Here is a 23,933-nt window from a genome sequence, read left to right as displayed (position 1 = left end):
CTCAGACTCTTAATTGACTTAAATTGTGGCTGAATGGTCCTTAGGATCTGGCGTCACATGAGTTAGCAGAAACCAATCTTCTCTGCTGGGGAAGGCAGAATATCTACAGAGATATCTATACAGAGATAAAACAGCACCAATGCTAAGTGGGAAAGTGGTGGTTATTCTAAAATTGGGGTCAACTTTTTTGGTATTGCACCCAAATGCAGACAATCAGCAAACAGATGATGGCAGAAGTTGCTGTGTCAGCCTTGTGTGGGCTCAAAGCGCTCTTGGCCTCATTGACACAGCGGGAGACACGCAAGGTTTGCTTAATTCAGAGTTTGTAGGGAGAACTTCGCCTCAGCCTTCCTGGGAGAAACGCTTTGGTGAGAATACTTAAGACTGTTGCATGAACACAGGGAAACTTATCTGCTTAGGGAAATGTAAATGGGAATTAAGAACTAAATGAATGGAAAACCAGACATCATTATTCCTAAGAAGAGCATCCGCGGAAGGAGTTATACCGGTAGAGTAACAGGAGGGCAATTACAACATAACAACAGCCCTGCCTCTCCTCAGCCTCGCTATGGAGCGCCTCAGCTGTAGGAAAGCTCCTCAGCACCCTCCTTCCTGGGGAAATACTTCAAGCATTCCCTCCGCAGGGGCAAGGACAGCAGTCGAGGAACCATTTTTGCTATTTTTTTGCTATTTTTTTTTTCTATTTTTTTTTGCTAACTGTTTTTAGGCCAGGGCAAGCCGGGTAAACCTAAGGAGAGCGTCCCCTAATTGTCCCCATGCTGTTATGAACTCCTCCGTCACAGAGAACGCAAGCCATTAATTAGTATTTCTATTTTTATTGGATTTTTTGCTGCGGGAAGGCTCTGCCAGGTCACCCCAGCGCTGAAAACCTGGGTTACACCGGGCATCGCCACACGGCCAGGTGCCACCACAGGCACGGCGCCGCGTGTGAGCGGTGATCAGGGGCTCATTGAGCTCGGGCTGCCCGCCCCAGGCCGCTGGGGGGCTGCTGCCCGCGCCCTGCCCTCATTTCGGGGCTCAGCCGGGGTTCGGGCTCCCCGGGGGCGCCGCCATCTCAGGGCCGGCACCGCCATCCCCGCCGAGGGGGGATTTAAACCGGCACCCCGGAAACCCCGCGCGGGGCACGCCGGGATTTGTAGTCCTCTCCGCCGCGCCTCCTCCATTGCGTCAAACGGCGGAGAGGGGCGGGCGCGGACTACACCTCCCACCTCCCCCCCCTCCCCCCCCGGCGGCGCGTGCGCGGTGCGGCGGGCTTGCCGTTTGAATCCGCGGCGTTGTTATTGACGCCATCTTGCCGGCTGCGGGAGGCAGGCGGGCAGCGCAGCGCAGCGCCGCCGCCATCGCCCCTCATCGGCGGCCCCGGCCCGGCTGAGGGGGCCCGGCCCCGCACCCGGACACCCCCCCGGCACCCCGCTGCCCGCCGCGGCCGCTATCGGAGCCGGGGGAGCCCGCCCGGCCGAGCCGCAGCCCGAGGAGCCGCGGGGGGGGCCCGGGGAGAGGCCGAGCGGGAGGCGGCGGAGGGCGCTGAGGCGGCGGCCGCCCCCCCCCCGTCCCCGTCCCCTCACCGCCACCCCCACCGCCACCCCCTCCCCGGCGCCATGGCGTGCGGCGCCACGTTGAAAAGGACTCTGGATTTCGACCCGCTGCTCAGCCCAGCGTCGCCGAAGCGGAGGCGATGTGCGCCATTGTCAGCCCCGGCCTCGGCCGCCGCCTCCTCGGCCTCCTCCTCCTCCTTCGCCGCCGCCTCCTCCCCGCAGAAATACCTGCGCATGGAGCCCTCGCCCTTCGGGGAGGTGTCGTCGCGGCTCACCACAGGTGAGGGGCTCGGGGGAACCCCCCCCTTCCTTCCTTCACGAGTTTAGACCCAGTCTTTATTTTCTTAAGGGGAAAAAGGGGAGGTTGGGGTGGGCGCGGCGCCCCCCCTCCGGCCATTTTGTGTCGCAGCCGGGGGTTGGGTTGGGTTTGGGGCTGGGTTTGGGGTTTGGGGGTTGGGGGGAGCCCTGCTCGGCTTGGCACGGCGGCGGCGGGGAGAGACACAATAGAAATGGCCGTTTGCAGCAGCGCAGGGGGAGGAGGGACGGCGAGGAAGGAAAGGAGGGGGGCGGCGCGGGCGGCTGGGGAAAGGGGAAAGGGGATTGGGGTGTGTGGGGGGGTGTTTTTGGGGTGTGGGGGGGCGCTGGGGAAAGGGGGACCCGAAAAGGGGAAAGGGGGGGGGGGGAGGGTATGGGGTTGGGGGGGGGGGGAGGCTTGAGCCGGTGCCGAGGCAAAGGAGGGGGGGGGGGGCTCGGCAGGGAGGGTTGTGCTTCATTTATTTATTTATCTTCCTATTTATTTATTTATTTATTATAATTACGGCTCGTTTTATCTTACTATTATTTTTTTTATTTTTTCTCCTGGCCGGCAGAGCCGCAGGGGCGAGGACTGCGGAAATGCCTTGGGGGGGGGGCTGGGGGAGGGGGCGGCGGGGCCGGGGCTGCCGTGGGGGGAGGTTTGGGGGTTGTGGGGGGGCTGTGCCCGTTCCCTGGGGGATCCCGATGGGTCTGGGATCCCCCCTACACATCGTGTCCCCCACCCCCGGGGCCGTTGTGGCCGTTCCCGGGGGCCCGAGGCGAGGCGCGGCACCTCCTCCCCGTGCCCAGACGGGGGGAGGGAGGGAGGGAGGGGAGGAAAAGAGGGAGGGAGGGAGGGCGGCCTGTCATCAATCACCCGCAAAACGCCAGTGGGAAAAGGCAAAAGGCAGATAAAACAAAGGGGGGATTCCGCTCCCAGCCCCGCCGTCCCGGGGGAGCCGTCCTGCGGCATCCTTCGAGTTCCCTGCGAAAAGCGAGCGATGGGAGCCATCGGGTGCTGGTGTGAGAGTTGCCTTTAGGGCAGAGAAAATGGGATCGAGCAAGCTGCTCGGCTCTCCCAGATGCTGGGCGAGAGCGAAACCCTTCCCCGAGCTTAACGTGTGAGAGGGATGATGATGATGATTCAACTGGTGGCCTTGAAAGCTTCGGGTCGGCTTGTGTAATTGTGTCAATTAAAAATCAACCAAGTTCGTTTTACCAATGAGTAGGAAGAGAAGAAAGGACTGGATCTTGGCTGGGCACACAGGGCTGATTGGCCCTTCCTCTGGTTAGGCTAGTGGGTGGCTTCCAGTAATGCACTTGAGAACGTTTCTGCTTGCAGCCATGAGTGGTTGCAGCGATGAGGTGTGGGTCTGTGTCCTTTGTGTGCAGGAAAAAGCCCTCTGTAATTGGTACAATGGAATTCCTTCTGCTCTCGCATTCATTACGCCCTTCTGTGCAGAAGTTTTGCCCCAGATAGCTGCCAGTGTTGACCAGGCAGTAAGTCTGAATGCATTTTCAGACTGTCATCTCCTCCGTGTGCCTTGTTTCTGTGTTCTAGTTCTGAAAGCCGTACAGGAGAACGCTGCTTTTTCTTTATGGGTTCACAAAAATGAAAAAAAAAAAATGCTCCGAGGGAAGTGTATAGAGGGCATACAAAGTACTTACACTTGGCATCAGCGCGTTGATATTTTTTGAACCTCTAGGAAAAGATCTTGAATGAGTCAGCGGTCTGGGATGAGAGCTGTGATGGATTGCACTCCCCGGTACAGTGAGGCATTATACGTGCTTTGAGATAGACCTTTCACATCAGAAACCGTTGGATTCTTTCTAGAAGATAAGCGTCGCTTCATTGCGATGATTTATTTTGGCTTGTTTCATCGGGATTTGGAAAGCTCAGGCGATGAATATTTAATATAAATATTGTCTGGCCAGTGCATGTGCGTTGCTGAAAGGAGACGAATCAATAAAATTTCCAGCAGAGATTATACCTACAGCAGTATTTGGGGTAATGCCTCCACTCTTAATGATTGAAGCCCTTAAAAACGAAATCGTTACTGCGCTTGAGCAGATACAGGCCTCTCTTGAAAAAATCGGAGGTGGAGGTTGTAATCCATGCGAAAAGGTGGTTCTGCACCGGCGAGGATGTTTTATGGAAGGCAGCATGGAAAGTAATGAGAAGTGAAGGGCACTGAAGCAAAATGTCTCACAGGGCACCGATTGCTCCTGAGCGAGGCTGGATGTGTGTGCAGGTTGGGCGCATTTACGTGGCTTTTGTGTAAAAGCTCCCTCTGGTTTCTGTGACAAGGGAAAAAAAAAAAAAAAACTTTATACAGCGCTAGTGCAAATGTCACCGTAAAGGAGGTAGCTTGCTTTTGCCTTTCGGTTGAATTCAGGGCTGTAATGACATTGGGTGTATTTAATTTCAGCCATCAGCGGACAAAATAAAGCTTATCATTTGAAAGGGGCCGCAAAGATTCTGCGGGATTGGTCCAATCTAATTTTGTAAACGTCCATCTGACCTAATAATTTGTGGTCTTCTTGATAGGCAGTTGGAAGACATAGATGGTTTGTTCCAGGGCTCTGCCTGGGGTTGAGGCAAAGCCTGCTTTAGAAATATGTATGGCTTCCCATTGACTGTAAAATGAATTTATGTGGCCATTTCTGATGCAAATGTCTCCATTTGTGTCGGATAAATCTTGCCCTCTGTCTGAAAAGAATTCCAGGCTGATTTTCAAAGTGTTCCGGGTTGAGTCACTGTTTTGTTCGGTTTTATATTGAGAAATTCAGCAACAATAGCCAGAATTCAGTTGACTTCACTTAGGGTTTTCTCGGGGTGCAGCTGTAATGCTAAGATCACCGACACTTAGCAGGTATCTGTCTGAATTTTATGCAAGGAAAATCACTTCGGTATGAAATCAGAGGTGTGGACATAAGGCCAGATGCCAGTACTTCGTTTTAAGTTAATGTTGAAGTGTTTTTTTCACCCTAATACTGTGCCGTGGTACTGTTTAACTTGTCAGCACCAGAACTGCTTAGCACACGGTTAATCATTTCAGGAGCGAATTATCTGGAAGCAGAATAGGGATTGATCGGGGGGGGTGCTGAGAGCCACGAGCGGTGCGGGCAGTCAGATGAGAAAACAGCTGTCTTTGTGGAGTGCTCGCAGACAAATAAACGATAAGGCTGCCTGAGACAGGGAAGGCTTATTCAAGATGAAATTTATCTCTCACAAGAGTGCTTTAATATTTTGTGGTTATTTGAACAGCTGTTAGGTCACTTCCAGTTTCTCAACGAAGCTGGCAGCCAAGCTGTAATTGTGGCTTTGCCATCCATGTTTTCTGTGGGGTTGACCTTACGCCTACAGGAGCATGCTCCGTGAGGACGTCTGCTAATTTTTGGATGGCACTGTTAGCATCTGGCATTATCTCCTGCAAAGTACGCTCGTCATGGGGAGGGCCTGATCCCAAAGCAGTGTGTCCTCTGAGGAGTTTCCTCCTGGTCAGATCCCACAGATGAGTTTGACTTTGGTGTAAATCCTGGCTGTGGGTTTACCCTGAAGAAAGATTGCAGTCTGGGCAAGAAAATGTTATAAACATATGAATAAAATATTTAATTTGAAATAAGATCCATATCAATACATGAAGAAATGACATTCGAGGCCTTTCTTGAATTGAAAGGCACAGGAAGCCTGCACGCCTGGGTATTTCTGAGACAGAAGCTGCAGTGGGAAACGCAGTCCAGATAAAACCATGCGGCCAAGGGTGAGAGGGGATAATGTTGGCAGGAGCTGAAATCCCCTTGTCCGTGGTACACAGTAGCTGAGAAGACAAACCCAGCCCAGCAGCTTTCTTGCCTACTGCTATTTCAAAATCTGAGGTGAAATTGCAGCCAGAACCTTGTAGAGTCCAGAAGAATGCTGCATTTAAAAACAAGTTTGTGAAATCTCTTAAAAATCCCCAAGCAAGCTCTTGGATCTGTGTGTGCGACGCTCCTCTCCATCTGAAACATCCGTCTGCTTGAACGTTTCCCCAGTAACTCCCCGGGGTTGCAAACCCAAAACTGCACGGCTGGGGTTACGGAGAGAAGTCTTCACCTCGGGTCACTGGCCGAAAGCCAGGCGGAGGTCATGTCAGGAAGGTGGCAGGGGATAGGAATGGGGGAATTGGTGCTTCATGGCAGCCCCCTGGCAAACCTCTGGTGGGAGATGGCACAGAGACGGAGGTGGAAGAGCCTGCCCTCTGGGAGAGGACCCAAGGTTTACAAACAGAAAATAGAGAAACATCTTCCATACAAGGCCTTTGACAGAAGAATCGGAAAAAGTGGCCTAATTAGCACTAATTTTCAAAGGTAGGCAAGAAGATAGATGACTTTGACCTTTTGGAGTAGGAAGAGCAGTTGGCCTGCCCCGTGGGCTGTCCTCCCGTGACCTTTCTGTCGCCCTCTTGAGCAAACTCAGAGGGACTTCTCTCTGAAACTTGTGCTTGGGTAGCGGCCACGTCCAGGTTTGCATTTTAAATGGACAAACGTAGCAGCCTCGCAACGAGGAGTGTAGGTCCTGCCGCATCGCTTTCTGCCTCATTTCTGTTTTGTTAACATCTATTGGCATGTGTATTTATTGCTAAATTGCCATGGCAAGGTGCCAGGCTTCTCATTGTGCTCCAGTTTTTGCAGAAACCATCAGGATTTTAAAAACAAAACATTCCCACCCCTTTAAAAAAAAAAAAAAAAAAAAGGCAGGGGGAAGGATCCTAATGGCTGCATCTGGTCTTGATCATTTAATTTATATGAGAAATTTCTGTATAGATGCCTGTGGTGTCTATAAATGTTAAATACCCTTGGACTTAGATGTTGTAAAATGTCGAAGCAGTTTTTTCATTCCAGTGGCGAGTCTGATAAACGCAACGTGACATTTTTTGGTGCACGAAGAGGAAGACCTAATTGCTGTATCTAATACATTTTGCGTTGCTTGATTTATTTTTCGCTGCTCAAGCCCTCGATCGGGAGAGCTGGGATTTCCTGAAATAGCGCGCTGGCAGGATGAGCTCACGGCTGCCGTGGCAGAACCAGAACCTTCATCGGGCTGGGAAGGAGAGTAATTGGATCTCGCAGGACCCGGCATGAGCTGCTTCTGGAGCTGGAAATGCCGGCTGTGAAGTGTCAGCACGGACCCGTTACAGGGTTTTCTGTCTTGGAGCGTGTTCCTCTGAGACGAACGTGATTTCCAAAAGTATCCGTTCGATTACCGGAGCCTACCGCACCATGCCTAATTAAGAAACGTAGCTGGAGTGATGGATGGCTGTGACCAGAGCGAGAAGAGGAGTAGAATAGCTGGATCATTTTAATTTCTCCGCTGTGTCTGCGGACACTCTGTATGAGATAAAACAGGGAGGAACGCTGTGAACCCACCGCTCTGCGGCAGCGCTGTCCTTAGGGGCAGTGAGCTGCTTCAGATCGATTTGGTGTGTCAGGAGTGCGGTGGGGAGATCACAATGAGGAATGTGGTGGCAGCAACGAAATGCTGAGTAAGGGAGAGGAGGCTGAAGTAGGGCACTGGTTATACTTCAGGACCTAACGCCCTTAAGATGCGCGCTGCTGCCGTGGGGGTAGCGCTCGATGGATTCGCTTGGAAGAAAGCTCAGGCACGGTTCAGGTCCGAACGCGTACGTTGAACGGGGACACTGCAAGCGGAAACCCGAGCTGCAGGTCCCATTTCAGGGCAGGAAAACTGCTGCTCTGATTGCAGCCCACTGAGTCACCTCCCTCCCTGTGCTGCCAACGTTTCCCTCAGCTAAACGAGAGAAGCTGGGAGCTGCGATGCGAGACTGCCGGTTTGAAAAGCAAGCCAAGAAGAAAAATCCTTCAGGGGAAACAATCAGCACCTTTGTAGTTGATAAGAGGTTATTAAAATGGAGAAAATAATTGTTTGCCTTGTTACCTTTTCAGATTGAACTGCTGCTTCCCTTGTACATAATTTCTGGGTAATTACAGGTCAGGATGAAGTAATTAGATGACAGAACTTGGGGGAAAAAATAATTTCTCGTCTTTTTGTCATGAATTAGAGGAAGTGAGAAGTAGACATCACTCCCAGGAAGTAAATATTTGGCTTGGTAATGCATCAGTGTGACAGATCATATTTCAGTTGTCAAACGTGAATTCTGAATTGCCCCTTCAGCTTTTCACCTCTCGTCGTTGCGTGCGAAAGCAACTGCAATGTGTAATTCTGTTTCCCTGAATCATAGCTCGGATTTGGAAAGGAGGCTTGGGCGAGTGCCATCCGTCACCCGAACGCGAGATTCCATGAAGATTTCACATGATGCTCCTAGCAGGCAGCACTCCGGATGAGAGAGAGTATCTGTGCATTTCATTGTGTTCCAGGTGTTTGTGGCCAAATCCCCGTGCTGTGCACAGTCACGGTGGCCACAGCAGTCTTATCCTTTGTCCTGGCATTGAACCCGGCCTTCTAGATGAGGGTGAGAAGGGAGGGCACGGCATGGTCTTGCTTAACTGCTGGCTTCCACAGTCCTCTTGAATTGGGAGCGTCACTTAGGAGTGCTGCTTCATTTCGGCGTGGACTTGCCTTGCTGCTGCCCTGCCTTCAGCAGGCCCGGCTTTCACTTTCAGCCCCTCTGCCTGGGGTTTCCTGGAGCTCTCTTTGTGCTTCCGGAGCTACCCCTAGCCTGTGGGAAACACCGAGCATGGGAGAGATGGTGAAGTTAAAATGAAACCGAAGGTGGGCCACCATGCTGTAGGTCTGATTCTGTTAAGTACATTCCGTTTGTTACCTCATACATAACATTGCTGCCTGGAACACAATGAACTTGTGTCCAACTTGAACTTCAGCACCAATAAGATGGATGCAAGCGTTGTTTAAAACACCTACCCAATTCCAATACACATGATTCAAGTTCTCAATTCTGTTTTACAGTCTTGGAGAAGCTCTAGAGAAGTCTTAGAGAACCTTAAGCTTAGGTTTTCTCTAATTAGTGCACTTTCAGGTTCTAGATTTCTACGTATAAAGAAACTTGTTAATTAAAATGCATGCCGTTGTTGAAAAAGAAAGACAGTTTGGGCCTCCATATTTAAGGAGCAAACCTGTCGGGTCTTTGACACCAGTTAAATGAGTGCTTTAATTTAGTTGTCAGTGCAGAGAGAATAGCTAGAGCTAACTGGAAGTGAAGAAACTGGATGTGAAAAGGCAGGAAGGTTTTCTGGAATCCAAAGTAGGTTGGAGAATGAGATCTGCTAATTTTTAAACTTAAACTGGGCCAGAGTTTTAAAGGGCTTGACACTCAGATGTCAGCTTTGTAGGTACTGTTCAGAAGTTACTTGCTTCTCGCTGCTTTAGGATTTCCTGGCTGCTTTCGTGTGCTGATGCTCTATAAAAACTGCTCTAAAGAAAATGTTTATTCCTCAGACATATTTGTCTGGATTTTTCTAAGCAAAGCTGTAAATGCTGGAAGTGGCTTGATGCATTTCAACAGCTACTTTTACTTTGCTAGGTTCAGTTAAAATAAATACATTTTAAGGTCAGAATCATGCTTTACACTTTATGTAGTGCTTGTGTAAATGCACTCTGGCAAATCCAGAATGCTTCATTCACTTTCATAAACATAAATGCAAATTAAGAATGTGAATAAATGCGTGTTGCCTGCATTACCTCTGTGAATTTGGACATACTCTTAAGTCTTCTATGCTTTTCTAAAAATAATGCATTAGCCCATTAGTTGCATCCTTAAGTAGTTACTTCAAATGTTTGTTCTTTTTACAAACAAGTGTAATCTAGGCCAGTTTTAATCCAATGGTTTAGCGACTTCAATTTGTTAAGATTTTCATTTAAGATCAGTTGTGAATGTTTGCAGGTTTACACCTCACAGTGAAGTCTTTTAGCTTGAAGTCATGGATTTTATGCCTCTGTATGCTAGTAAGGAATGTACCAATGTGGTCCTGGGTGCTGCAAGAATGTGCCTGTGTAATTTGAAGTATTACTAGTCCAGATTGAGCGGCTTGACGGTGTGTTAAAGGAGCCTCTTGGTCTCCATGTCACAAATGGTGGAAATGGGGAAGCCTGAGGCATTCTCAGTCGCTTTCCTGTGCCCTACGCACTGACCAGCAGGGCTTTAAATCCCCCGTTAGACCAAATAGAGGAGTGCTGGTAACCCAGGGAGCTCAACTGCGTGCTCACGTGTGCAGCCAGGACTTCAACTTCCAGCCTTTTTTTCCTGCTGGCTGTTTGCAGTGCAGACAGTGCATTGTCATTTCTTCTTAGTGCTCTTCTCCCTCCCGTATTTGTTTAGTTTTAGCCCTTTCCCTGAAGTTAACAGCTGTGCAAGCCATCAAAGCAGCTTTTTATTGAAGGGGGGAGAGCCGTCCCACTGTGCCTGTCAGTAGCTTTTCTTAAGGCTTTTGGTTGTCAGAGCAAGATTAGAAGAAAGTGAGTTTAAAAAAAAAAAAAAAAAAAAAGTATTGCCAAATTAGAAGTAGGTGAAAGCAGTCAATCAGTCTAATATCATTGAGATTTCTGTGCACACTATTCAAAAGAATTTTGAATAGAATCGTGTGTCCTTGGTGCACAGCCCTTCATTTCCTGGCCCAGTTGAAACTTTTCCCAAAATCAGCACATAATTTTTTTTTTTTTTTTCCCCTGCTTGTATATCTTGCTTTTGATCCTTCTTTTCTGCCTGTCATTTTAACATTTTCTCTGAATTATTTTCTCTTGAATTTGTAGAGGTTTTTAGGACTGGAAAAAACCTAGCTGATGATTGTTGCTTTAACTCTTGTGATCTTGCTAAACAGACTCTGGTCAGTGGAGTTCTCTTAACAAATTTGGAGGTCAATCTGGTTTGAAAATACATCTGCGTAAATATAATATTAAGAAGAGTTAGATTTCTATCTTTACACCCCAAATTCGGCTTACATTTTTGCAGTTCATACAGAATTTGGAAAGCCTGCCCGAGACCACGCAGTCACAGTGAAGGCAGCACGTGGCGCGTTGCGTTGGTCTGTTGGTGTAGATGCAGCGTGCGGCCTTGCGGTGTGGACATGCTTTAGGACAGATGTTATCTCAGGAGCTAACTCACTTCCCGCTCACAACTAAGCAATATCTCCTTGGCTAGAGCAGCACAGGATTACGAGGAAAAGTACTGTTTGGTGGCCATAATGCTGTTGAGTAAAACATGGCAACGCTGCCTCTGAATGTCTGATGCGGTGTGTATGCACGGGACAAACCCTACATGGGATTCTGCTTCGTTTTGGAAGCCGAACTTTGTAGTGGTTTAACCTGATTTATCTATTTCTGTACCACAGTGGAGGTATGTATATATAAATCCATCCTACAAGAAGTATAAATCCTCCAGCCAGCCTTGAGTACATTTCTTCTCCCCCCTTCCTCGCTTTCCTTCATTTCCTGATTGTATTTCTTTATTACGCCTTCTGCAGCTGCTGCTGCTTTCAGCAGAGTTACTGTTCTCCCTGTAGGAGGCTGGAAATTGGGCAGGCTCTGTAGGCACAGGACTGACAAGGCAGAAATTGCAGGGCTCTTCACAAACGAACAAAATCCAAACAAGCTTCTTTGCTGAGAAGGCGCTGATGTTCCCGTTGACTGCAGAAGGTTTCCTCTCTAATAAACTGGGAGCTCCTGGATTGATTTATGGAACTGGAGACCCACCACAATCATTAAACCTCGGAGCTAGGAGTTGGCAAACATTTGCTTCTGCTTGTGCTAGCGCAGGCTTCTGCCACCAGCTGAAAAAGCTGTGTGCTGAAGTTAACCTGCTTCGGCTGGTTGCTTACTGGGAAATGTGCAAATGTGGAACCTCAAGGACGGTCTGTTCTCAAACGCTGAAATTTGGTAGAGAAATTTCAACAGTATTGGTGAAATGAACAGAGGCAGGAAGGAACCAAGTGGAGTCCTTTGTAGTGCTGACACAACGATGCTGATTCGTGTGGCTGTGAGCTTTGGAAAGCTGTCTGCCAGAGGCCTGGATGCTCAGTCCCGTGGAAGCAGATTGCTTAGGGAAATGATTTTTCAAAATGTATTTGAGTGGTTAAGAGCTGTCACAAGGAAGAAGTCTCTTTCTGTGAAGGTCCCCTGGAAGGTGAGGGGGGGTAGAAGGCATTTTAAAAATATTTGATGTAGCCAGGGGATATCCGTTCAGGGCACTGATGTTCCCGGGAGCTTTTTGTCACGTGGAATTGGAGAGAGAAAGCACGCAGGGCTGATGGTTTTATTGCAAGGGTTGTTTTTACCTTGACATTTCTCATTTCGACAGAAATGAGGTTACTGAAAGCACCTGCTGCATTTTTCACAGTGTGATCAAATGCTGACCTACAAATGGCCATGCTTCATTTAAAAGAGGCTATTGATCCATCCACAGGGTTTATTTGAGTAGATCTGGGGCTATGAAGAAACATTGAGGAATATATTCCTATTTTGCCCGTTGGTTTCCAGTTCTTGGAGGTTTTAAGCAGTAGTTGCTTTAGATATACTTTGTCTAAATGGTTTCCCTCTCTCCTTTGCTGCCTGTGTGGCAGTAACTGCACAGAGAGGAGTGGGATTTCTTGGAGATGTGTTACTCTGGAGTCTTCTGTTCCCCGTAGCTCTGTGAGTGATACCCGTGGTGTGTGGAGGAGAAAGGTGATTGCAGATGAAACATTTGGAGGGCAGGTGATGAATGCCAGTGGAAGATCCACAGCTTGTTTTTTACCCACGTGTGCCGTACAGTTGATGGTTCCTAAATCTCAAAGTTCTGCTGTTAATTTTTGTTAGCAGTACTCTGGCACAGATGTTTGCCCCTAACTAACAACACACTTTGCTAGTGTTTTCCTTGTGAAAACAGGCTGGAGTTACCTTCCTTTTGGTTAAGTTCCACTATTTGGCTTGCGTCTTAGGTAAAATGGTGTCGTTTTTTCGGACATGTTTTTAAGAGTCTAGCTCTTATCATCTGTTGGTCATCTACAGTATTGGGCGTTTGAGTGGAAATAAACTGAAGTAAAATCCTGAAGTGTAATTATTTTAGCCTTGTAATTCTTTTATTGTTTTTCTTCTAGAACAAATTCTGTACAACATAAAACAGGAGTATAAACGCATGCAGAAGAGGAGACACTTAGAAAATAGCTTCCAGCAGACAGATCCTTGTTGTTCTACTGATGCACAGCCACATGCATTTCTCCTTACTGGACCAGCTTTGCCAGGTACCCAGAAAATTCTGTGTAATTTTCTATATGTTTTCGGATTCTGAGTCAATAATTTTCCCTGGTTGTCTCATGTTCTGTGGCACCTTCTCATCGCTTCTTGTTTCTTTTTTGGGCAATACTCGCATTGATCTGGAAGATTGTACCCTCTTATTTTAGCAGTCAGTGGGATGCAAAGCTTTTAAGGTTTTCAAGAGACCATCCTGCTTACCCTGCAGCTGATCTTATAATAGGCTTTTGTGGAGCAGCTGTCTTTGCAAAAATATGCCACAATTTTAATACAAAGCAGGAGCTTGAATGTAAGGGGCGGTGGCCATTTGTGTAGCATTGTGGAACAACACTCCTGGTGTTTCGATACCAATGCCTATTATCAATCAGAGAGGTCTTCCTTTTGAGTGTTCAGTTAAATTTTACTTTAATGTGTGCAAATGACACAAACTTTTCTCCAAATGTTTTGTAAAGTTTCTTTAATATAAAAGATGTGATGAAAACTGATTATAACGGTGGTTCTGAACTGCTTACAAGTGGTAAATTGGTATACCCAAATATTTTCTTAGGTACTTCATCTGCAGCATCATCACCATTGAAAAAAGAACAGCCTCTGTTTACTCTCAGACAAGTTGGAATGATCTGTGAACGTTTGCTGAAAGAGCGTGAAGAGAAAATCCGTGAAGAGTATGAAGAAATTTTGACCACAAAACTTGCAGGTATTTCATAGTTGAAAATAATGTGCTAGGATGGGTTCAAAAGTGTCATTTTTTTTTTCATTTTTGTGATATGCTGTGTTTTTTTTCTGACCTAATCTGATTAAGGAATGAGATTGTATATGGGACAGACAAAAAAAAGTGTAGTCTCTCTGATAGGATTTTCTCTTCTATGCTGCCTTGGATAGAAACAGTGACTCCTGGGTATTACCAATCAATGGAAACAGAGGTTTTATTTTGGATAGAATTTTCTCTTGCTATCGTGTTTGAATTGACCATTTCCTCTTCATGTTTTTTTGTCAGAAAGACTTTCTATTTTACTGACTTAAGAGCTCTTTGTGAAGGACTTTTTTTTTTTTCCCTGCTTGGGAACTGACTTCCTTTTTCTGGAATTTGGCAAGAGACAGTACCTAAGATTTCCCTTTCTCTTCCCAGTTACTCACATTTTGCTGCTGTCAGTGGAGTAGTTTGGTTGCTGCTCGAGCATCAGTAGTTGAGATGCATTTCTGATCCTGTGTGTTGAATTCTTGTACTTCCTACCACTCAGCTGATATTTTTGGTGCCTGATGCCAGCTTACCTTTTGTTAAGGATCATGTTCATGTCAGCACTGAAAAAAGGACCTTGCTTTAGTTGTCATTTTCCTCTACTTCTGAGCATTTTTGGTAATGTCTGAGCACCTAAATTCTGGTGCATTCAGAGGTAGGTGCCTTCACAATATGATTTGGTGTCTAGTTTAATACTTAGTGGTTAGTGTGAATACAGCAAGTATCTTCTGAGCGCACTCTTTGGCAGCAAACCTGCTTTAAAAAACCCACCCACCACCATTGCGCATCCCACCTGAAAACACCTCAGGATTAAAGTTTGCAAATCTATCCAGACATGGGAGCAAAACCTTCTGTGGGTATGGCCACGCAGAAGGTCACCAGGTTTGTGGGTTGCCCATGACAGTATTGTCTCTGCACCCGAGCCTGTGTAAAAACCGGCATAGTTCGAAGCCCCTCTTAAATCCACATCTCTTTAATACATAACTAGCCTTAAATACTTAATTTTCTTTGGGCCTAATGTTCCATTTCCACATTTTTCTTTTTAACCTGCTTCAGACTGGTGAACTAGGATTCTGTAGAGTTTTCTTCTAGTCCGTGTGTTAGGAATTGGATAGCTTCTTCTGTTCTCTTAAAACATCTTTCTGTTAACAGTGATCATCATGATCTTTTGAAGTCTCTTCCAACCCCTTCAGTTCTGTGATTCTGTGATTATAACCAGTTGAAGAGCAGATACGTTTGTAGATTTGCCCCAGACACTTTCTGACACTTTCTGTATTTCTTTGCAGCAGGAACCCTTCTGGCAAGTTCCTTGCATGTGCTCTTTGTGTCAAAGTCACTTAGGAAGGAGGGGTGGCTTCTGCTGGGGGGCATGGGGCAGTTTACAGTGAGATGAGATGAGGTGTATTTGTTTTTACAGTCACTGCTGACAGAGGTCAAGTTGCTGCATCCCATATATCAAGCTGTTAGTAAATTTTGAGCATTGTATAGGAATTTAAAGAGAGACTGCCAAAAGAATTTAGACTAATTCCTTCCTTAGGCAGCCAGTAACGTTTTTCTGCTGACAGGGTGATTATATGCTTTTCTAAACTTTGTGCAGTAAGGTGATCCTCGTTCTTACAGACTAGTGAAATCAATGGAAATGTAACTGGAAATTCAGTAAGGGATCTTAATTGAATAGCTTCTTTCAAGTGACTTAACCAAATGCTTGGATCTCAGGTATTTTCCTTGTTTCCTGTCTGAATCACAGTTTTCTTGTAAGTAGTTAGCCAGATACTGCCTTTTTTCCCTCTCTGCCCTGTTCTTTTTGAGCAGAGTTGCCTTTCTTACAGAGTTAGCATTTGATGAATGGAAAACTCAGATCGCTGTAACGCCCTGACTTCCCCTTCTGTCTCTGTTACTCAAAACCTCTGTGTTAGCATAAAGTTGGGTTTGCAAAATCCTTTGCAGGTTGGAAAGCCAGAGGAGGGAGTGCAAGGGGCTCTGTGAAACTTTAGCTTGAAAGCTGTTCTAGAATCTGCTTGTGAAAAATGGCTCTTCAGTACTGTGGTTCAAGTTCTAGAGTAGTTAGTCTAGCAATAACATCTGTATTAATTGTCTTTTTATGGCCATCTTTTGTCTTAAATTGTTAGAACGTGTGCTATGGGATTCCAGCTGCACAAGCATCTTTCCAGTTGTTCACTTTGGTTTTCAAACACTTCAGTTTAGTTCGCTCTTGCCTTTGGGTTGCTTAACTTCCTCAAGCTGAATGCCACAGGAACGGGGATTTTTAGTGACCGTGGATTCTTCACATTGCCAAAGCCATGCTTTAACAAAGATGATGCTACAGGAGTGGCAGTATATCTTGACTTAAACCATTCAGGAAGAAAGGTTGCGAGATGGTTTCTGGCCTTTAATACATAACTTTTAGGAGAAGTTCTGGTTGCTGTTGTTTTTGGAAATGGTTTCTGGGCAACAACTCCTTCAATCTGCTCTTTGTGTTTTTCTGTTGTTTGGCCAAGATCCTCACATGGCTGCAGCAAAGCCATCAGTCAGAACTGCACTGAAGCAGAGCTTCTGCTTGTGGGCAGAGGGGAAGTGGCTGCCGTGACACTGGGCCCGCTCAGGCAAGGGTGAATGTGCTTAGCTCCCTGAGTCAGGTCCGTAATGGGGCTGCTGCTGCTGCACTACTTGCTGATTACTGACACGCTGTTTACTTCAAAGGTGAAGCTCATCCCTGCAAGAGGATGGGGACTTTAATGGGGCAAACCTGTGGGACTAGGAACCACTACCAATGTAACTGCATTTTTGGTTGAAGATTGCCTTCTTTGACCTTGCCCTTTTCTCAGAACACCCCACATTGCTGCACATGTATTTTTCCACAAGGGAGGAAGGGGAATGGAGAGGAGCGGCATCTGGTAGATATTACTCTCCTTGTTCAATTTCCTAATTCTGAAAGGTGATATCCTGCTGATGAGTGCAGTATTAAAGCTGAATAAAGTATTGCGAGTGTATGTATGCGTGTATAGAAATAACCTGTCTGGGAAAGAGCAGTGCTTAGTCCAAAGCTAAACGAATGTTTGATACCTGAATTTCATTTTGGATCACGCAGTAGCTGTTTTCATGAAGTCCGCAGCCTGCTGCGTGTCTCCCAGCGTGGCTACTTCTGTGGCTGGGATTAGCCAAGTGCTAGTCACTTAGCAGCTCATCCTTTTAGTTTGCCTTTTGCTTTTCATTTTTGGGTAGTGACAATAAAGACTTTCTAACTTTGTAGCAAGTCCCTTTCCTGTACTACTTTGTTTCCATACCATTAAATTAATTTGGGTCTACATCTGGACAGGGCAGGAGCAGAGACAAGTTATGTTTCCAACCCTAGCACTGACCGTAAGGCTGTGTGTAACTGCTCCACCCCTGTTAGTGTCTGTGAAATGGGCATTCTCAGTTACTTCAAAATAAGATTCTGACACTTAGCATGTACTGGGTGTATCGAGGTCTTTGTGTCTGTGCAGCACAGTTATCCTTGGTAATATTAACTGTTTTTCTAAGGGAAATTCTATTAATTAAGGGGACGTGCTGCATTGTTGTTCGTGGGGGATGGAAAAGAAACGGCAGCTATGAACTGTGCAGAGTCGCTTAAAACTGCTGTTAGTGGATGTGTGTTTAATTGATCTGATTTGTACGGTATAAAAAGTAGCCTTGACTATTTTTCAGCCTGGGTTAAACTTAGTATACTCACACTTTCTATGCTTCATGCTTGCAGAACAATACGACGCGTTTGTGAAGTTCACGCATGATCAAATCATGCGACGATATGGAGAACAGCCTGCCAGTTGTGAGTATCCCTTCCTTCCGGTTCCTACAGCAGCATTGGGTTACCAAATGCTCAATGGTTTAACTGGCCTTTGTTCATTGTTGAGCTTCGACAAGGCCCCAGGGCAAAAATACTTCATGTTGGTAGTATGGAGGTTGAAAAGATGTGCGGTAAAATGCAGCTTTGGTTTTAAAATATGCAGAGCTGTCACCCGTTACGTGCTGGTTTTTGATTTTGAGGAAGGTTTTGGTGTTGCTGTACCAGGTTTGTGATAGCCCTGCCTTTTGTTACCTTCACCACTAACTCTCGTTTTTTTCTTTTTTCAGACGTTTCATGAATCATACTTTCTGCATACGTGGGCTGCCCTATACACCCCGTTTTATTGTTGCAAGCTGTCCCAGTAATGACTTGCAGCAATGCCATATTTTTTCCCCCTGTGAACACAGGTTATTTCAAGCTTTTGTCAGTGGCAACCACTCTTATGCAGCAACTGGTTTTGGAGTGCTCCCTGATGTCAGTACCACCTGGATGTGGACCTTTGCTACCTGTAATAATACCAGTGGCCTCATTTGCTGTATCATTACAATTTGGCTTCTTATGTTAATAAGTTTGAAAAAGTAAAGGATTAAAGCTGGTGTTCTAGAAGTTGCCCTTCACTGGTTGTGTAAATAAAAATGTAGAATGACACTTCTGACTGAAGTTAGTGTGGTTTTCATAACTGTGCACTACAACAGAGCTGTAATCACAGTTAAATTAGAATGTAATCCCAGGACAATTTTAAGCAAATAGCCCACAGTACTGCCTGTGAAATAGTGAAGGAGGGCATTTCTGTATTCCATGACTTTTTTTGGGGGTTAAGAATGGGTTTATATGATTTCTCATTTTTGTAGTTTTTATTTATTCTATCAGTCTTTAACAAATGTTTATTGCTGCAATTTTTCAGTGTATCATTGTTTTACTGCCCTTGTAGTACTGGAATTTAGTTGGAAGAATAAAACATTTACTTCTAATCTGTTTGTTTTTAATATGCAGGTGGAACTTTTGCTGTGTATGAATAAACTTAAATCTGAGTGTTTAAATGAAAGCTGTATTTACTAGCAGTAGTGGGTGGGTCAGAATTTCAGGAAAGGAAGTGGATGGAAACCTCACATAAATCTTCAGAGGCCAAGAAACGCTTCTTAGATTGGCTGTGTTGTTTCAGTTAGGGCAGCGTGTTTGAGACACAACTGACACAATCCTGATTTAACTGCAGCTGACTCGAAGCAGCTGTGCTCATCTTCCTTCAGCCTGAAGTGACACCAAAGGAAGTCTGGTCCTCACAGCAGGTGCTTGCACCACAAGCTGCAGCTCCCTAGGTGTTGGAGGAGCCGAAGGCGTGCAACCTCTGCGTGTTCTGGGCCTAGGAGTTTGTTGTTAGATACGCTCAGCTGTTCTCAAACTGCTGTGTAAGCGGTGGCTGCTGCTGCCTGTGTCATTCTGAGTCACAGCACGAGTGACTGAAACGTTACTGCATGGTAATTCCAGAGCTCTGTGCCACGGGTAGGAGTATTGCTCATCACCTGACTCGGATTATCTGCTTTGGGGACTTACAAGCAGTTTTAAAGTAATCCTTCCATTAAACTGCTCTCTAAATTAACTTACCTAATGTCAACTTCTGCTTAAGTGGAAGTCTGTGCGTACTGGATCTTCGTACCACTTCAGATGAGTGGGGAAGTTCTAGCTGAAATGTCATGGAGCCTGGTAGATCTGTGCATTAATTGGCTCATGCTGTTGGTTATGATTTCAGAGGAGCCCAGCATGTTCTAGCTCTTAGTGAACTTCCATTCCGTTGGCAGTGATGGAGTCCAAAATTACGCATGTAGCTGTGCTCTCTGAGGATTTTCTGCACGCTTCCCTGAAGCCTGCCTGACCTTAATATTTGGATTCCTCTTAACCCGTATTTCAGACTGTCAGAGCTCTCTGCCAGACTGCTCTTGTGGCTCTTCCAGTACTGAGTACTGAACGATCACGGTTCTGCTAACCTCAAACCTAACTTCTGTCTGCCTCGGGGTTCTCAGCCCCACTCCTTCCTGCTCGTTTTGGGGCCTCCTCCTGGCGTTAACTTGTTGAGGGCAGGAAAGCCCTTGCTTCTGGGTGGACCACTACCCAGATTCCAGCCTCCTGATGCATCTCCTGTATCTCCGGTGCTCCAGGAGATCTTTGTTCTGGCTTGATAGGGAAGAGTATGTGCCTAACTGATAATTGGAGGTAGAATTAAAATACCAGCCATTGTGATTGCCTCTCTGTCTCGGCTTATCTTATCCTTTGGGATATTAAGAGTTATTATAAATAAGAAGTGATGTCATGCTAGCACCCAGTCATTCCTGTGCTGCTCCAAATTAACGCATAGCAAACAGGCTTCTGGCTGATTAATGCCACCATGGGTGCTCATGGCTCACAGCCGTGGTATGCCTAATTTGTGCCTGTTTTGAAAATGAGGTCGCATTCTTTGAAAAGTTTCTTTTTTTTTTTTTTTTTTTTTTTTACCTGCTGCTTGTTGTTTGATTTCAGACTGGCTCTTTCTCTAATCTCAGTGATTAATGTCTGATGCGATGGCTGTCGCGTGAAAGGCTTGTTCTAACAGGTAGCTTGTTCTTCAGTGGGGAAATGGTTGGCTGCTCCATTACTGTTGGGGGAAAAAAACAGCATAGGAAATCTCAGGTTCTGTGAGGAAGTAGGGTGGTGCTTAAAAAAAAGCAACACCTGCTTTGGAGAACCTTTTCAGTGGTGTTTTGGAGGGCTTAGAGTAAAGCAGAAGTGGGTAAGACTCAACAATTAGTGTATTCTTGGCGCTGGGTTTTGTGGTTTCCAGAGCTTTTGTTGATGATTTTGCAATTTGTGTGTAACTGCAGTCCAAAAGCAAAGCAAATTGAGGACAATTGACTGCAACTTTACAGATGGAAACCAAAGATCTTGGTTAACCTGTTTTTAAGATAGTGACGCTTAAATTCTTTTCAAGCAGATCTTGGTTACTGTAAACTGAAAAAGCAGCACATACTGTGTGTGGATTTTTGTCTAGATAGGAAAGGTACAACCAGGAGGTTCTTCAGCATTTTTCAGGGATGAAAAGGAAGGAGATTGGTGCAATCTGGTGGGCTGATGCTTGAGGTCTGCTCAAGCACTCCAGCACAGCAAGACCGTTACCAGATTCTGGGTAGAGGCTGTGTTTTGGGAAGGATTCTCTCCAGTCCTCAGTTGGGAATTGGGAAGGATTTATCTGAGTGATTCTGCAGCGGGGAAGAAAAGCATTTAAACTGGAAAAATATTAAGAGTTTATGCTCTTCTTGTGACCTTTGCATGGAAGTAATGCGATGAAAAATGTGAGGGTGAATGTTTGCCTTTAACACCAGGTTTTACTTGCTGTTGTAGTAGGCACCGTGGATCTTCTAGTTTCTCTTAAAAACTCTCACGTTCTTGTTGTTTGAAACCAGTAGAGGTATCAGGAACAAAATACTTGATATAGAAGAACAGAGAAAATAGGAAATGCTTCAAACAGCAGTTAAGTGACTTCCAGGTTTAACTTTGGGCCATGCTTTTGTTGACAGCTGAGGGTGCTGAAGAACACCGTACGGTTACTGGTTCAGAGGTGAGCGAGGTTTGCACTTAGTTTCAGATCTGGTATCACAGTGCCAGCTTTGGCCTCGCTTTTCACAAGCGCTGCGCACAGGGAAGGGTTCCTGGGGTGGCTGCAGAATGTGCTACTATGCAGGCAACTGTAGAAACTAAATTTTTAAATTACATACATACAGCCAATTCCACTCTTCCTGTATGTATTTCAGCTAGGGTATGCGAGGGTGAATTTGGAATATTTACAGCAAACAGTAGTAAAATAAATTGAGAGAAGCCCTAGACCCCTAGCACCAGGGTTTTGTTCAGGGTGACAGTTTCACAGCTGTACCATCCCTCTCTTCCTGATGTTGGTGCAAGATTCAGCAATGTTAATTTCTGTGTAGGCAGCTGGGATCCTGACTCTGAAACCAGCCTCTGAACAGAGATAAACTGGATAAGGCTCACAAATTTGGTCTATTTTTTTAAATGTCCAACCCTCCTTGCGGAAGGAAATGAAATATTACTCCTTACATAATTTTAGTCATCTTTTTCCCTTTTATGCATCTTTCAGTGTATGAAGTGCCACGTACTGAAGGATCTGATCCCAAGCAACCATAAATAGCATGGGTGACTTCAAGGTTCTGAATTCCTCTTGTCATTACAGGGAAGAAATGGCCATGAACTATTAATTTTGCTATTTATTTTTGATGTCATGTTGCCAGCTCATTTAGTGGTTAAACATCACATACTGTGAAAGCTTGCTTCGCTTTGTTTCCAAATATCCCAATCCCTAAAAGCTCTGAGAGATTGTGTGGTTGGATTTTGAAGGATCAGGTCACGTTAGGGGATGGGAGGCTGCAGGAGGCGGCTGAGGACAGGTGTGGGGGGTGTTTGGCTGCTCATCCTGCTGACCAGTGACACATTTGGCTGTTTTGCTGCTCATGTTGGTATTTCAAGCCTATTTGCAAAATAAATAGGTCAGGTTCAGAGCAGAGGAAGCCTACGCCGCATTCTCCTCCTGAAATTAGTCTTTCCTCTCTGCTTCTTGGAAATGAAAAGACTGTGGAGCACACGTAGGTGCCCCTGGCTTGTCTCTGGAATGACGCACAGTTGAGTTAGTTTACCCCCATGTCCTGGCAGAAGGGAGGAATGTCAGCACTGCTCCCGTGAGATCTTAAAACTTACTGTTCAGAGTTCCTGTCCTTGCCTTTCCCAAGTTGTGTGTTTAAGCAGTAAAGGCTGATAAGCTCATCTTCCTCAACCTTTAATTTGCTTGACACCCTTTAGAGCATACACACAGCAGGAAGCATTTCTTTTGTCTCCGCAGTCAGAATGACTGGAAAATACACTCCTACTCTCCAAGGGTATTTAACACAAACTCCTGGGTAAATAGCTCGTGAAGTTCCAGCTTTTTGTAAGAGGACTTATCCTGCCCTTGTAGGGCTCTGTTTTACTTACGTGGTACAAACTTCAGAGCTCCGGGCTATCGTTATCAGCTGCTTTGGGTAGGAAGGCTGAAGTGCCACTGCAGCTAAGTGGGAGCATCTGGCTTCTGTTTGCGCTCAGCTGCCTCCAACCAAAGGAGAGTGACGGCACTCAGCTGAGGACGGCTGGGAGGTTTTCTTTGGTGGTAAACACAGTCTTTCACAATAAACCCAGTCATTCCCACCCAGCGCAAAGTCTAAACACTTCTGGAGCAGTGCAGCCGGTCGTGAGGTGATAAGGCCGACCTGAGGCCTCCACCCCGTGGCTGCAGAGCACAAGCCACAGCCCGGGGCGGGGGGCGGGCAGATTATCAGCGTGGAGCAGAGGCACTGTGCTGCAGGGGAAGGCTTCTTCCATGGTTGGAAAACACATTTGCTGCCCAAACAGGGTGAAGGCAAAGCCTAATGCATAAGATGGGCAGGGCAGCTCTTGAAGGGCAAAGAAAAGTCTCCTTTCTTACTGGCAGTGCTGCCTCTACTGCTGTGCTCGTTGATGCGGTGTCATGGACTGGAGAGCTGTCACACAAGCAGTGCTTCCATGCTCTCAGCTCTTTCTTTTGCTTGTGTAGAATACAAATCATCAGCAAAGAGAACAGAGATGGTGTGTGGATTTTACTGCCTTCCTGTAAGGTGTGTGAGCGCCATATTCTTATTTGGCCTTTGTTGACACAAATTCCCCACAGCTAAGCTCTTACTTACCCTCAGTACAACAAGGGAATGAGTCAAAGTTTGCATTTGCTCTTCTCAGAGAACATAACGCTGTATCGTCAGACGTATTGTCACTTTCTCTGCTTCAAGATCAAGTTTTTCAGGGTGCTAGGACTGGTTCTGCTTTGAAGGACACGCAGCAGATGCCAAGCACAGGAGCTTATTGTCTTCCTTAGCATACTGAAATCTGTACTTCAGGGAGGGGGAAGGCATTTTATACTGATGATTCAAATGCTATCAGATCGTGAGCAAGTTAATAATGCTGCTTCATCACTTCTGCAGCTGACACATCCCCTGTTCTCATTTTGGCTTGGCATCCTGAATTATATCAGCACAGCGTTAAGTATTGCACATCAAAGCTGATGAACACTGGCACACCACTACAGTATCTGGAACACGAGCAGCAATAGAGCAGCGCATTACGATATGGAGGCAGGGTGTTAAAAAACAACATTGTGACTGCGGTTCCTCCAGGCACTGGGAATGTAGCTCAGCGTTCAGTCAGCCTTGACTCGGACTCAGCTTGCTAAGTCAGTTAAGACTAGTTTAGTGGGAACACAGCCATCGCCCAGCG

At 46.2% G+C, this 23,933-nt stretch overlaps 1 protein-coding gene across 2 annotated transcripts; it reads left to right on the top strand.

Annotated features, from left to right (window-relative positions):
• The first annotated feature begins 1,313 nt into the window (after nucleotides 1-1,313).
• Nucleotides 1,314-18,589, top strand: AKIRIN2 (akirin 2). 2 transcript variants are annotated; one of them, XR_014691344.1, is made up of 6 exons: nucleotides 1,314-1,836; nucleotides 12,900-13,043; nucleotides 13,601-13,750; nucleotides 16,493-16,686; nucleotides 17,529-17,600; nucleotides 17,906-18,589. XR_014691344.1 is itself a non-coding variant. In XM_084514336.1 (5 exons), the coding sequence occupies exons 1-5, from the start codon at nucleotides 1,620-1,622 to the stop codon at nucleotides 17,914-17,916; spliced, it is 594 nt and encodes a 197-aa protein (XP_084370462.1). In that variant the 5' UTR covers nucleotides 1,320-1,619; the 3' UTR covers nucleotides 17,917-18,589. The 2 variants fall into 2 exon arrangements, 1 of the variants encoding a protein (XP_084370462.1); XM_084514336.1 differs by lacking the exon at nucleotides 16,493-16,686 and having other exon boundaries at nucleotides 1,320-1,836.
• The last annotated feature ends 5,344 nt before the right edge of the window (nucleotides 18,590-23,933 follow it).

Source organism: Aythya ferina (genome assembly GCF_964211825.1).
Source record: "Aythya ferina genome assembly, chromosome: 3".
NCBI classification, from domain to species: domain Eukaryota; kingdom Metazoa; phylum Chordata; class Aves; order Anseriformes; family Anatidae; genus Aythya; species Aythya ferina.
Note: the sequence above shows the minus strand (reverse complement) of the source record. Positions and strands in the feature narration are given on the sequence as shown.

What these genes read in the sequence shown, in the direction of transcription:
- AKIRIN2 (XM_084514336.1), top strand. Translation starts at nt 1,620, where the DNA reads ATGGCGTGCGGCGCCACGTTGAAAAGGACTCTGGATTTCGACCCGCTG. An exon ending in TACTGGACCAGCTTTGCCAG is followed by an intron (nt 13,044 to 13,600) that starts GTACCCAGAAAA and finishes ATATTTTCTTAG; the next exon opens with GTACTTCATCTGCAGCATCA. An exon ending in TTTGACCACAAAACTTGCAG is followed by an intron (nt 13,751 to 17,528) that starts GTATTTCATAGT and finishes TCATGCTTGCAG; the next exon opens with AACAATACGACGCGTTTGTG.